General features: G+C 38.1%; 3 protein-coding genes across 4 annotated transcripts; 1 reads left to right on the top strand and 2 right to left on the bottom strand.

Moving 5' to 3' along the window:
- The first annotated feature begins 704 nt into the window (after nucleotides 1-704).
- Nucleotides 705-3,488, top strand: mrps10 (mitochondrial ribosomal protein S10). Its single transcript, XM_010755515.3, has 7 exons — nucleotides 705-852; nucleotides 1,024-1,076; nucleotides 2,283-2,352; nucleotides 2,436-2,575; nucleotides 2,681-2,789; nucleotides 2,955-3,044; nucleotides 3,141-3,488. Exons 1-7 carry the CDS (start codon nucleotides 727-729, stop codon nucleotides 3,219-3,221), a joined length of 669 nt encoding a protein of 222 aa, XP_010753817.3. The 5' UTR covers nucleotides 705-726; the 3' UTR covers nucleotides 3,222-3,488.
- A 91-nt stretch (nucleotides 3,489-3,579) lies between these two features.
- si:ch211-51e12.7 (splicing factor 3B subunit 4) lies at nucleotides 3,580-12,054 on the bottom strand. 2 transcript variants are annotated; one of them, XM_019274021.2, is made up of 6 exons: nucleotides 11,840-12,054; nucleotides 9,879-9,961; nucleotides 9,370-9,519; nucleotides 9,082-9,222; nucleotides 8,187-8,312; nucleotides 3,580-5,133 (listed from the first exon to the last, which is right to left on the bottom strand). In XM_019274021.2, exons 2-6 carry the CDS (start codon nucleotides 9,959-9,961, stop codon nucleotides 5,022-5,024), a joined length of 612 nt encoding a protein of 203 aa, XP_019129566.1. In that variant the 5' UTR covers nucleotides 11,840-12,054; the 3' UTR covers nucleotides 3,580-5,021. The 2 variants fall into 2 exon arrangements, with proteins under 2 accessions (XP_019129566.1, XP_019129567.1); XM_019274022.2 differs by lacking the exon at nucleotides 3,580-5,133 and adding an exon at nucleotides 6,442-7,601 and having other exon boundaries at nucleotides 11,840-12,049.
- Nucleotides 12,055-12,536: 482 nt separating this feature from the next.
- Nucleotides 12,537-13,914, bottom strand: msgn1 (mesogenin 1). Its single transcript, XM_010755512.3, has one exon. The coding sequence runs from the start codon at nucleotides 13,459-13,461 to the stop codon at nucleotides 13,027-13,029; it is 435 nt and encodes a 144-aa protein (XP_010753814.1). The 5' UTR covers nucleotides 13,462-13,914; the 3' UTR covers nucleotides 12,537-13,026.
- Nucleotides 13,915-14,149: the final 235 nt, after the last annotated feature.

The raw sequence follows: 14,149 nt of genomic DNA, 5'->3' as shown, positions 1-14,149 counted from the left end.
ATATGGTTGAAATAACAATAAAACCCACTTGTGCAACACAATAATGTGTAGTAAAATGTTAATGCTGTTGTAGCTGGTTGAGATTAAGTTTATTTTTCTGTTAGACTGTTGGGTTATTTCATCTAAATAATTCTACAGACTGATATTTCAACGTATTCAACTGCATTTGAAGGTCCAGCGTGTATGATTCAGTGGCATCCAGTGCTGTAGTTTCAGACTGCAACCCCTTCATTTCACCCTCTCCTTGGAGAACCTGCAGCGTCTGTAGATATAAAAGTCTCATTCTAAGGTAACAGAAACATAATAAATCTTATTTTCAAGTGTCTATACACTAATGAACACATAGTTATGTGTATTATATTTCATTTGTGCCCCCTAAATCTGACACACTGGACCTTTTAAAGCATAATTTCTCCCATTCATTGGGAAATACTTTTATCCCTTTCTTACTGCTGTTGAGCAGTTGCAAGGCTATAAAAACTGTATCTGTAAATGAAAATCTGTACGCCATCTTTGTTGATGTCTGCATTGGATAACTTAAACACCTGCTTCATATCTTTGCTGTAAATGATAAGAGTTTGACATAAAGATGCTTAACTTCAACTCAATTTTTTCAAATAAATATGAAAATATTCTCTTAGTGTCCAACTAGTTTCATGTATGTCTATCTATGTTTAAAAATCAGCTGTGTTTCCAGCATCACTGGTAGTTTTCCCTCCAGTACACATGAGGGCAGCACTGGGAAGTCACTTTAACTCTTGTCCCACCTTCTCCAAAAGCATGGCTGCCTCCATGGCTCTCAGGCGAGAATTATGTTCTTTGGCAAGGATATTTATCGACATCTCACCTCTGGTAAATGTTTTTATTATTATTTTGTACAACATTAGATATAACGTGGCAGTTTAGGTTAGAATAAGTAAACAGGAAATGTCTGATCTGTTCACTGAGGGCGGTTGTCAGCATGGTGGTTATACACAAGCCAATGTCATCTGTAAATATCGACTAATGTGAGTTTATTTACAGGCACCGAGAGCTTTGAGCGCCTGTTCAGCTCACAGGAGGTTCAACATAATCAGGTAGGCTATAGTTTTTTATTGGTATTGTCTTTATAACCATTTGATTACAGAGGTTTGACTTAATTAAAGCAACTTATTCACACAGTTAAATTGTGGAAGCAGTATTGCACATAATATGCAATATTATTAAAGTAAAGGGCACTTTATAAAGTAAAAAAAAAAAGAAGAAAGAAATCAAAATCTAAAATATTAAAATTGTATTATTCTCCATTTCCCCATTAAGTAGTGCAAAGTTGTGACATCTTGATTGGCAAAGTTCATGTTCTTAAGACTGTATTCTTTACAGGGTAGCTAAAATATTTCTGCATACATTGATCATAATGGGCTGTTTTTGGGGGGAGCGGGATGGAAATGAAGGTGGACTTGGACTGGATGTCATGCAGGGATCTGTTTTCCGGAAGTCTACTTGTGGTCAGTGAGTTTCACATGGGACAACAACAGTATAGTGGTTGTTTCTTGGTTAATATGCTGCTTAATATATTCAGCATGGACTGATGGATCTGTCTGGGACTTATTATGTATTTATTTTATTTCATTTTCTATTTGTTTGTTTTTTTATGTTTTATTGTTAAATAAGATTGTGCATCTTTTTATCTTGACTTTGCCATATTTATTTTTTTAATTTTCCACTGTTCTCTTAGTTTAATCTTGTAAAATGTAAAACTCAATAATAAAAAATTTTGAATCACTAGTCCAGGAACCAGTCAAATCTTTCCCCAAAAGTTCATGTTTCATTTGCGAATTTGTCTTGCAAGGCCAGTTAAATAAGTTAAGATTTGATGCAAAAGAAAGGCACATGTGTGGACTTGTAAATGTTGTATTGTTTATTTATATGTCTTGTTGGAGATAATTGGAGTTGGATTGTGAGTGAAATTAGTGAAATAGTAAATAGTTTGTTTGTACACTGGACGTGGAAGAAGATTTTCCTCATCAGTTTGCCACCATAGCTGCTCAGGCAGCTGACACTGATTATCCTTGATGATCCTTTTTTGTCTTGCTTATATCAACTTTTACTCGGTGCAGAAGCGTGCATTGTTTTTTGCATTTTCAACACTTCTAATATATTCAATGTATTCAACGCCAAAACCAATAACTGTATGAGCAGTTCTCTTACAGTTAAGTTACAGTATAATATGTGTCAAACTTTATATTTTAATTCCAACAATTGTTAATTTATGCCAGAAATGATTCGCTCTGTCTCTGCAGGTCCCATCTCCCGTCCACATCCAGCACTTCCTTCCACACAGCAACAGTGTTTTCATCGACACTTTCATCAGTGAGTTATCCGCTCAACAACCCGATGTCAAGATCACATAAAAATGACTCTTCCACTCATGTGCATGCATCTTTATCCTGCAGGTCACTGTCACAGAAGAGCCTGACTCGCTGTTTCAGAAGGTGTCAGTGTTGGTCAAAGGTCATGACAAAGCCGTGTTGGACAGCTACGAGTTCTTTGCCACCATGGCAGCTAAAGAGCTGGGTATCAGCATCAGCAAAGTGTGAGTACTAATGGAGTCAAGCTGCCACATAAGATGATGTATATATTAGTCACACATTATATCTTTCTCATTGACATTATCTTGATGTTCTTTCCTCTGCCACAGGTATGAACCTCACAAGGATACTGAGAGGTTAACACTCCTGAAGTCAATTCATATCTTCAAAAAACACAGGGTCCAGTATGAGATGAGGACATACTACCGGTGCATTGAGGTGATGAGCCTGAACGTGGCTGTTTACGTTTGTTTAATTCAATTAGTCACTGACAGCGACATTACTTTAGGTTCCCTATGAGTAATCAGGTGTTATTCAACTGCCCTTAAATTATGCTGTCCTTAAAATCAACTTGCAACATATGTGTGTGTGTTTGTTTTGTAGCTGTCCCACATAACAGGCTGCACAGCACAGGTATACCTTGAATACATCCAGAGGAACCTCCCTGAAGGTGTAGCAATGGAGGTGACAAAGGTAAGTTACTGCAGAGTCAGTCGTCCAATCAAACTGTGCATTGAAAAGGGCCTGAATTAATGTAATTGTTAATTTCCCTTGTGTTTTTGTTATCAGACAACCATGGAGAAGATCCCAGATCACATCCTTGAACCCATGTGGAAGGACCACCCGGTTGATGACAAGCCCAGCCAGTGAATTCAGTGACAGATGCTTACTGGATGTCTTTTCTCAGACATCGGTAAATATGTTGGGTACGTGGGGCGACATGGAAGAATGCAACATTAACATATGGTTGTCATCGATTCATGAAGTGCTCATTATATAGATTCCAACACACAAAAGGGCCAGCAGTATAACTTAATGACACACAACTGGTGTTTTCATTGTTTTTTCTGTGGCAAAACTGTGTGAGATCAATTGTATGTATGTAATTTTTTTTCAAGAAATAAAATGTAATGTCAACATTACCTTATGTTTTGTTATTTAGTCAGAATTATGATTCTAATACTTGTTTTTGTTGTTCTGTATAAACATGTATGATCTGTAGGACACAAGACGAGCACACAAGACATTTCTTTTCTCCATTTATTGAATAGTTAATATACAAATATCTTAAAAAGGCAAAAAACAAACAAGAAAAATCACAGAATTTAACATTAATCAGTCAAACAGTCAAAACAGCGTGGTGAGTGACTGAAGGTTAATACTTCCTGTCATTTTAAAGAGATTTCCTGCTCCCTGTATTTTAGGATCAGACACTTTTCTCAGTCGCTCTATTTAAAGACACTGCCCCCTCCCTCCTCATGTATTAAAATGAGCAGTCATAAAGAGGTGACACTCAGACAAATCATCGTGCGTCATCTCCACAAAAAAACAGTGGAAAGAAGCTTCAACATTTCCAGCAATACAACATAAATCTGGCATTTTAAGCTCATTTGTGGATAGAGCTGGTGGGTGATAGTTGCAGGTTTGGTTATAAATATTGACCTCATCAGTTCTGTTCATACATAGATATTTATAACACCTTACTTTGGCAAAAAAAAATAGCTTACAAAAATTTTAAACCTGAGTTGAATCCATTTCATTCTTATTTTGTTTGGATACTGCAAGTTTGGAAACCTCACCTCAGCAAGACGCATAGAAACTGACCGTCCTTCTTTGGTCTATGCTTGCGTAAAATCTGCCCTAAACACCGAAATCCTAAAAATGTTCTGTCCTCTGGACAAAGTTATAATAAAGCCTGTCCACATTCACTTGAATTTAAGTCAACTAAAGCTCCTAAAATAAGGTTATGCAACTATTGCAAAACAATGATCATCCAAGTCTTTTATCTTGAACATATCACACAATAACATCTACAATATGGCTGAATTTAATAACACGCAAGTTTCTTGTACTTCTATTGCACTCAAGACTGAAACTATAAAAATCAGAGTTGTTTCTGTTGCGAGGCTGCTCTAAGTTTTGAAAGCCACCAGATGTCACTGTGTTTGTTGTGTTTGAAGCCTCAAAGCTTCAAATCGTGTCGTCAGCACAAACAGAAGGAAAGCCCCCAAAGCTTCATCTGACATCTTCTCCTCATCACTACGGTTAATTAACGATGGCTCTAAAAACGAGCCAGCACACACAATACCAGGACTCTAAACTGAATCAGCTAAATAGATTTCAGTCATCTATAACTGTATTATTCACATCTGTGCTTTTCCTGCTGTGATGTGTCAGAATTACATCATCAGTGCCTTAATACTGATTTATTGACCCGTCTTTTCCTGCATATCCCTGCACCCTTCTTGCATTACCACAATGTACCTCCACATAAGTCATATAAAAACCTTCCAATCCATACCGTTATTGAGATACAAGATACAATTACCTATCAAACCTTAGTCCTCTGTGTCTCACCGACTTCAACTTCCATCCTGAAAGAGAGAGAATCTCCTTGCATCAGAGAGGAAGGGGTTTAGGGATTAAGACACAAGAGGAGGCTCACCTTTTTCAAGTGACGTGCCGGACCCCAGGTGTCACACCGCTGGTGAAGGAGGGGAGAGATGTGAGGGTAGGGCCTGGGTTCCTGGGGCCTGGGAGGTTAACTGTACTGTGTGCCCCCCTTCAGGAGACAACAACAGTCAGTCTGTTATATAGTCAACCAAATAAAAAAAAGGGAGAAACAAGAAGGGACTGCAGAGACTGAAGAGGCAGCAAAATGTACTGAGTGCTGAAGAGATGGAAAAAGACAGATAGAGTAGAGGGGGGGGAAGAGAGCCAGCACCTGTCTGTGTCTAATTTATGAAACAGACTAGTTGTGATGAAGATCTGCAGCCATATTTGAGTGTTCTGCAGCGAGGAATAAGATCCAAACACAATGCCAAATCCTTGTTTGTGCCAGCAGAACATACAACACACAGTACAAATAATAAATACACCTTTACATGACTGTGCTTTATAAATTCAGTAAGCTTAAGTTGGCACCACTGTTGTGTGAAATGTTTCAAAACCTGAAGAGCTAAAACATTTTTTAAATTGGTGTCCACTTTATTCAACATGCCACGATATGGTGCCACTATTGTACATCACTGCACTTTGCAAAATCCTTTATATAATCTGTTACTACTCTTTGCTATAAAAGGTAAACTTCACATGCATGGCAACAAACTTTTAATGTTTACTATAGTTTGAATATTAAAGTAGAAGATTTCTAACACATCTGTGAAAATACACAATAGTGAGATTCTCCTTTGTCCCCTTTAGAGTCAAATTTAAATGACTGACAATATCTAATTATAACAGCAAGAAGATATGAAAGTCCTTGGTCATATCAGAGTGTTTATCCTTTGCAGATGATGTCCTCCTTTTAGACATGCTACCACTGAAATTTATCTGTGACACGACGTTCAAATGCTTTTCAAGTGGAGTGGTTAGCGGAGTCCTCCAGGGAAATTTACGTGGTGAGATAAAGCAGTAATGCACTCGAGTGAGTGAAATTCATTTTTCAAGTTCTAAGTGACTAAAGTAAAGTAATTCGTGGATTACTTTCCCCAAGCCTTTTCTTATCTGCAGCCCTCAGCAGGCCTAAAGAAATGATTCATTAAAAGGGCTCTTGGTCCTCCACACTCATCCAAAATGCCTATAAAATAATTATGTGTATCTACATGGATCAAATGTTCACTTTAATATATGAAACACTGCTCGTACTGACATTGCACTTCATTCTCGGTCATAAATTACAGAATTGTGATGACAACTCTCAGACTTGTTTGTGAATAAACAAAAAAAAAAAAAAAAAAAAAAGAAGCGGGGTTGTTTTTTTTTTTTTTTTTTTTTTCTCCACCACTATTTTATATTTTTTGACAAACCCTCAAATTTTTTTTTAAAAAAAAAAAAAAAAAAAAAAAAAAAAGAGAAGCTGAGTTGATTTTTAGTTTTATTTTTTTTTCTCCACGACTATGTCATATGTCTTGACGAATTTCATAAAAACACATTCACAGGTTCACAAAATGTTATGTTAATTACAGTGAATAAAGTTTTTATAACACTTCAAAAGAACTAAACACAGTAAAGAGTAATTTCTTATCCTTAACTCAAGTAAATACTTGTGGAATTTGCTTTCATTTATAAAAAAGCTACTAGATAGATAGATATATTTCATATACTATTCATTTATAATGCCTTTTTCCTTTTTGTCTTTACACAATAGATTGCTGGAGACAAACATGAACGTTAAACAGCAATACTCATAACTTAAAAGAGCTGCACATTAACGATATATATAAAATTAAATACTCAGGAATACTTGACAAGTGAAATATTGTCTTTTCCTTGAAAAAAAATGTGTTAAGTGTTCAACAATATTTGCTGCACTGCTTGGTGAGGTTATATTACTATTTCATGTAACAAAAAGGAAAGGTTAGGGAGGTCCAAGGTGTACTAAACTAGTAACAGTGGTGCTTGAGGGCTGTTGTGCACTCTTTCATTAATTGTTCCCCACCTTTAAATATGCAGTTTCACCCATTTTTTTTTATTCTTTATTTAGGAGCAGGAACATTTCTTAAGGCTCACAGGGTGACTGTAACAAGAATCACAGAACATTTAATGAACTTTGACAAGAATTTTCCTCCCCGTGAGAACAGCAGTTTCAAAACTTGTTTTTTCTTTTTTCTTTTTTTGAAACAGCTTTATCTCCACAAACGTCAAATAGTTCCTACAGTACCAACAGTATTTCTTTAACAGAGATAACAGAATGCCTTTACATTGTTAAAAAGTTGTGAGGCATTTTATGTGTCCTCAGTTGTCATTAGTCATTTTCACATTACTTCTTTGCCAGTAGACAATATCAATATCCAGACATTTGGCCACAGAGTATGTCATGAAGATACTCAGATAGACTTTGTAGAACACATAATGGGAGGGCTGTTTCATTTACTGCACCACTTTAGGCCCCTTCTACATTAACAGGTGCTTGGTTATTGTTTTTAGGGCAGGCTGTGTTAAAAGCGTCGGCCACCAGGGGGCCCTGGCCACCTCTGGCCTCTGCCAGGTGGGGGGTGAGGCGGAGGAGAGACCGGTCCATTGTGGTAGCTGTGTAAAAGGATAAAATCACACATTGGATTCTTGGCTTTGGCCAATATGGGGCACACTCTGATAAGAGCAGCCATCTCAACTATTCCAGTCAGGGATATGTCATCCCCTCTCAGTTACTTGAATGGCAAAATACAGTGGAACGTCTTTATTCCATGCACTATTTAAGAGTACGGCTTCAAATAGTTGAGCACTAAGTATGTTTTTTTTTTTCCTCTGTTTATAAGTTCACATTCTTTGACTCAACATTAATGAGAGACTATTTGGGCTAAATTATTTCTTCTAATTGAGAGACAAACTGAGAAAGAAACGTGATAATTAGAGGACAAGTTATTAAGAAATAGAAAGAAATTAAGCTATAACGAGGCTCAAGAGAAAAAGGGACAGAAAGGACTGTGCATTGTGTCACAACCCTCAGTCTTTTGGCTCGCAGTGTACTACAAAAGGAATATAACTGGTGTAAGCACTTCTCCAATGCTTTGCCAGATGTGTTTCTAAAAGGAATCTAAAAAGTGTGCAAGGAAAGGGCTGAGAATTGTGACTTGGAAAGCTTAAGCATGATATTAATATTCAAACATTTCTTACCCTCGTGGGCCACGGGGATGGAAGTGCCGTGGAGGTCCAGGGGGCGGCATGCCACGGCCTCGAGGGTGTGGCGGACGCCCTCTGAAACCAGGATGACCTGGAGGAGGGGGTGGAAGAGGGCCGTGCCTACAGACAGGGACAAGCATCACATCGACACAAGACAACTTTACATGCATACATTCATTCAGAGAAAACCTTCTGCAGAGATACTAATGAGCCAGTGTTAATGCAAATGTAGATCAGTGGAGTGACGACACATCTACCCATTGATCAAAAGGACAAAAGTGACAGTGGCAAGATAAACTGCTCCATATAAACATAAACTTAAATATATAGTTACTTCAACAATTTAATTCTTTGAATGTACAGAAGCTTTTAAACTCAGGATTCAGTTCATTTTAGGGTTGCACGATATTTATCGGACCGATAAAATATTAGCTGATATGGGAAGAAATTAAGGGAGGAAAGAAGACGCGATGTTTGAAACAAGCGGTATTAAAATAATATGATGGAGCCACGGATTTTGATGATTGACACCTATCGACCAGTCGGAGTCAGGAGAATCGATTAGTACCGCCCACATTCACCTTTGACCCACCAATGACGATCCCGAATAAAGTAAACCCAAAGGTAGTATATCACACCAAGGTCACACATCTTTATGTAAACAACCAGGTCCTTTGTGATTGATTTCAAACTAAAGCAGAGATATAGGAGTAGACATTAGCAGCATTTTTTCAGAACTTTTGACCACGAAACAGCCAAGATAAGACATACTGTATCGTTTTGTAGAAGCAGGAAATTATCGGTTATCTGTATCGGTTCAAGGTTTTCTTATCATGCATCACTGGTTCATTTGGATGGGTATCTCTGTGTGTTTGAGTGAGGTGGTTACCTGGGCATTGGTGGGAAGGGGCCTCTGAGGTGCATGGGAGGTGGTGGCGGAGGTGGTGGATGAGGAGGACCCATGCCCATCGGTCCGCCCCTACCGCGATGACCTCTCATGTCTGGGTAAGGTCGCATCCTCCTCATTCCTCTGCGAGAAGAGACCCAGAAATTAAATTAAATCCAGCATGGATCAAAAAGAGCTTGTTTGTTTAGCTACAAAAATATATATAACCACAATATTAATTTGCAATAATTCATTAATTAATAAAAGAAACAATCCCATGTATGTCAGTACCTCATGGGTCCAAATCCATTCATGGGTCCATCTTTCGGTCGTCCCCTCCCATGTCCAGGTGGGCCGAATCCTTTCATCATGCCCCGCCCACCACGCATGCCACCTCGATTCATCCGGCCCCCTCGACCACGACCTCTAAACCATCGACCCCTGAGGAGAATAAGAAATATGGTTAACACGCTGCCACTGTGGTACTGGTCCAAGTTAAATCATGTAAAGCTGTAATTGGCACATCTGCACATTGGTGAATCTAAAAATGGGGTGAGGTAAGTTTCACTTACAACACCGAGAAATCATCCAGTGCAACAGTGGACTGTAAAACAACCTCATGTTTACCTGACCTCCCCGTGACTGCTTCCTATAAATAGATATTGGCGAGATGGGACAGGAAAAAGCCACGGCCAACTCCAGTTTTCGTTGGAGGGGTGTGTCAGAAATGATAAGGAGCCCTTCACATGCATGTATTATGAATCCATAAATACATTTGGGCTGAGGAGCCAGAGACTGACCTAGCTTTGTTGTCCATTACAGGTGTCTCAGATTCATCCTCGGAAGTTTTTGAAGTCATCTTTTCTTCTGTGTCTGCATCCATCTGAAAGGACGCAGGTCAATATTTACACAGTTTTATGTTATAATGGCAATACAATTATCAAAACATATATTAGAGTATTATTAAACTCTGCACAAAGTCAAAAAATAGATCATTTTTCTATTTTAAAAAGGTAAACTCATTAAAAAAAATTGTTCCCTGCAGGAGACATTTTCAGGCATTTAACTGATGATTCACTGTGATGTTGTACAAGATATTTTTAGATTATGCCTCACTGCCGAACAGCATATTTAGTTCTGTGTTTATACATGTTTGACAAAATGCTATTAAAATGCCACTCAGAAACCTGAAACCTAAACACTGCATTCACCGCATTGCTCTATCGCTGGGTGTGACGGACTGTACATGCCTTAGATCGAAGCAGATGGCACGTTTGTGAGTTAAGCACGGACAACTGCAAAGCCGAGAGGAAAATTATTAATAGGCCCCAAAAGCGTGGATCACTAGAGTAAAATGCAGCATCTGTGAGAGAGGAACGGGAGGGAATACTATTGTAAATAAAGGGGAAAGGTAAGGGAGGGTTGGTGAGGTGTTTGCTCATTGAAACTGACGAACCCACCGGTCCAGAAAAGCTTGTTTTTCTCTCAGTGTGTCTGAAACTTGTTATCCTTCAAAGAGAGATCAACACCTTTATAGACTGTTTTAATTTAGGCAGCCACTGCTGTATTCACATTTTGTATGTTGTTGTTGGCCCCATACTTCAACTGCACACTCAGTCGCTAGTTTTGATTGTACAGCCAGCTAAATTATATATGTTTTAATCTAAAATAAAAGCATTTAGCTGCATTGAGTTATTAATCCTTTTTATTTATATTTATAAATTAAAAAATATATTATGTTCACATATTTTAATCTGTAACACAATTTTTACTTTTATTTACTTATTTAGTTAGTTGTCTGTCTATTTATATATATTAACCCTTATTTTTGGCTATATATTTTCTCTTGCTTTACTTTTATGTGACGCACGTTGTCTGTCTGATTGTCTGAATCCTGTCTTCATGAAGGTTAAACTGTGCGCTTATTCTTATGGGCAGACTGGAGGCTGTTGTTTGTGGTGTTGTTGTACTATATCTGTATTAAGCAAACAAAATTTTCATTATTGATTCATCTGTATCATTTTCTCAATTAGGTGTTCGGTCTATAAAATGTCTTCATAACTCAAAAGATATTCAGTTTACTGTCGTAGTGGACTCAAGAAACCATAAAGCTGAATATAAACAGATAATTTGACTAATTGATCATCAGAAAACAGTTGCCAATTGATGTGATAGATCTGCATATCTTTATAGACAGATAATCCACATATGCACCTTTCATTGTACATCATTGTGAAGGCAGTCAGAGCATGTGACACTATGCAGGATCCTGTACAGACCTGCCATGGAGGACTGTGACATGCACAAACATTATCACTATTTTAGTAGTAAATCAGCCTGCAAAGCTCTGGTCGAGCGTCATGGAAACATTTTTTTATCCTGATCCTGAGAGGCGGTCGGAGCTGTGTGCTGCCTTAAATATTAAGATAGGAGCATCAAAACAAATAAAGGCTCTGATAGTAATCGTTTAGCACTGAGGAGCTAAAATATGGCACACAGCTGAGAGGGCCATGTCTAATTCCTGCAGCTGACATCGCAGGGCAGACCTTACTCACTAAATGTTGCGTATAAAACAGTCGCTTCGTTTTAAATTGCATTAAAGTACGCATTGCACGTTTGGACAACAACTTTCTCAGTTGCAAAATATGACATAAAAACAACCTCCTCACAAGAAAACAAGTGTATGCTTAAATGTTATTCATGTAAGAGAGGGGCGTTCCTGAGATTTCAACAATGTCAGACATAAACAGGGATGACTTACTTCTGTTTGTGATGCAGGCGAGGTAGATTTAAAAAAAAAATAAAATAAAAAAAAGTACTAGAGTTTTCCTATTTTGCTAAGAAAATAAAAAATATATTAGAAAAATTTAAATTAAATAAAAAAAATGTACAAAATCTCCCCACAGCTTCTGCAGCTCCTTCGCGCTTTGAAATGGCGGCTTCAGCGAGACTCTCCAGACTAACATCCCAGGTTGGGATCTCTTTGTGAGGGACACATTATGTGGGGTGAAGCGACGCCCACCGGGGCTAGATTCTGGCTTCTGATTGGCTACTCGATGCTCTAGTCCCGCCTATGTTGGGTGTTTTGGTGTTCTGATTGGAGGAGACGGTTGACGTGCGTTCTATTTGTACTGCTCAAATCCTGAAGACGGTTAATTGATTAAATGGGCCACAAATAAAGCTAATTTATTGTCGAATGTAACCTGTAGCTTTGTGTAAACATGTTAAACATGTGGAATAATATATAAAGAACTGAATAAACCATTTAAATTCATTTAAAAGTACTAATTATGCACATTATTTAGTAAATACTTACACATTCCTGCACAAACTCTGCAGCTCTTTTCATTTTAAAACATACTCTATGTATATATATTTATATTGTTTATATGTTTTAATACTTGATTTTATTATTTTTAAAAACACCAAGACAAATTCCTTGTATGTGAAAACTTGGCAATACGCCTATTTCTGATTATTTAATAGCTTTCAGACACAACAAAACTTAATATCATGCAGCTACTCAAGTTCTAAAAATATACCAGTAAACAAAGTACAAGATATTAAAAACAGTATCAACAAGTGTGACTGTCTGAACTCTCTGTTAACACAAATTCATCATGAGTAAAGCTGTATTTCACACCCATTAAGACACCACGAGCCAAACATATACATACAATACAAATACATACAAACAGCAAACTCTATTTCCAAACACTGAATTCATAATTTCAACACAAAAAAGGCAGCCTCATATACAAAAATAATTGCCAAGTGCCCGCTAAACAATATTTACATCAAGAGAAGGGCAAAGAAGACAAAATGAAATCCAATTATTAATTTATCTTAAAGATGTTTCATTACTCATCAGAGATTTTAAAAAACTGACTCCATCAAATGTCCGGATGAGAGTAAAACCTGATGCGTAAAAGTTGGTCCATTTATCCATTACGCGTGGCCCAGGATGTCTGAGAGCTTGTTGATGTACTCAATTGTGTATTTGAGGGTTTGTATCTTGGTCAGGGGTTGTCCTCTCTTGCTGTAGTCCGGCGGCAGGTAGTCACGGAGCTGGTGTAAAGCCTCTGCAAGACTCCTCATCCGCATCTTCTCCCTCTCGCTGGCCTTCATGCGTCTTTTGGTGGACATCTTGGGCTTGCTCATCCTCTGCGATGTCGGAGTGGTCCTACGTCCTGCGAAGCCCGTGAAAGAGAAGTCACCAATCTCCTGATGCCCGCTGGAGTAGCACATCTCCGGCGAGGAGCACATGGAGTCCATGGAGGACTGCGGTGAAGTGGACTGAAGTGAGTCCTGATCCTCGCCAAAAGTACTCTCATGGCTTTTCCACTCTGACAGCATTTTAGCAGTAACATCCTCCAGGTCCATGTTAGAGATATCCAGAGACTACCACAAGTCCAGGCAACGAGGATGACATGAAGGGTGAATGACAAGGCAGATTGAGTGAAGGTGATTTTTATATAGAAGCAGATCTCCGGAGGTTTATGGGTTCTCACAGCTCAGGCGAAAGAAAGTTCAAAGAAAACCTCAAGTGCCAAAATGCGACCTTCCCGAAGGACGTCGTTAGTTATCACTGGGGTGTGAATACGGCTAAATAGACGGATAATGCGATAGAAAGAAAAATAATTAGATTCCTTTTGTGGGAAATTACTCTTTAAAGTCTGCACGACGACAATTATCAGTTTGATGTGATTTGTCTAATGAAGGAATGAGAGGATGCTGTTTCACCTGAGAGCTTCACACCTCTCTGACAAGTCAGGCCTGCGTGTGTCTTCAGTCTGGAAGTCAATACAATCCTTAACTTATTGAGCATAGAGACAGTTTTAAAATATATAAGAGCAACTAGATAGTCATTGTCCTGTCTGGAAGATTTAATATCACACTCATTTATACTGAATTTTAAAACCTTGATTTTTGAATTTCTGAACCTTGCCAGCCAAAGCTGTTTGTTTTTAATGTACAATGTAGTTTTTCCTGTTTGAAGAGTTTTCTGTCAACTGATAATATCCCTCACAAGCAAACAAAACAAACTAACTCAACATACTTTGGAAGACAA

This window comes from Larimichthys crocea, chromosome XI, assembly GCF_000972845.2.
Source record: "Larimichthys crocea isolate SSNF chromosome XI, L_crocea_2.0, whole genome shotgun sequence".
NCBI lineage: Eukaryota > Metazoa > Chordata > Actinopteri > Sciaenidae > Larimichthys > Larimichthys crocea.
The sequence above is the reverse complement of the archived record's forward strand: the minus strand, read 5'-3'. Positions and strand labels throughout refer to the sequence as shown.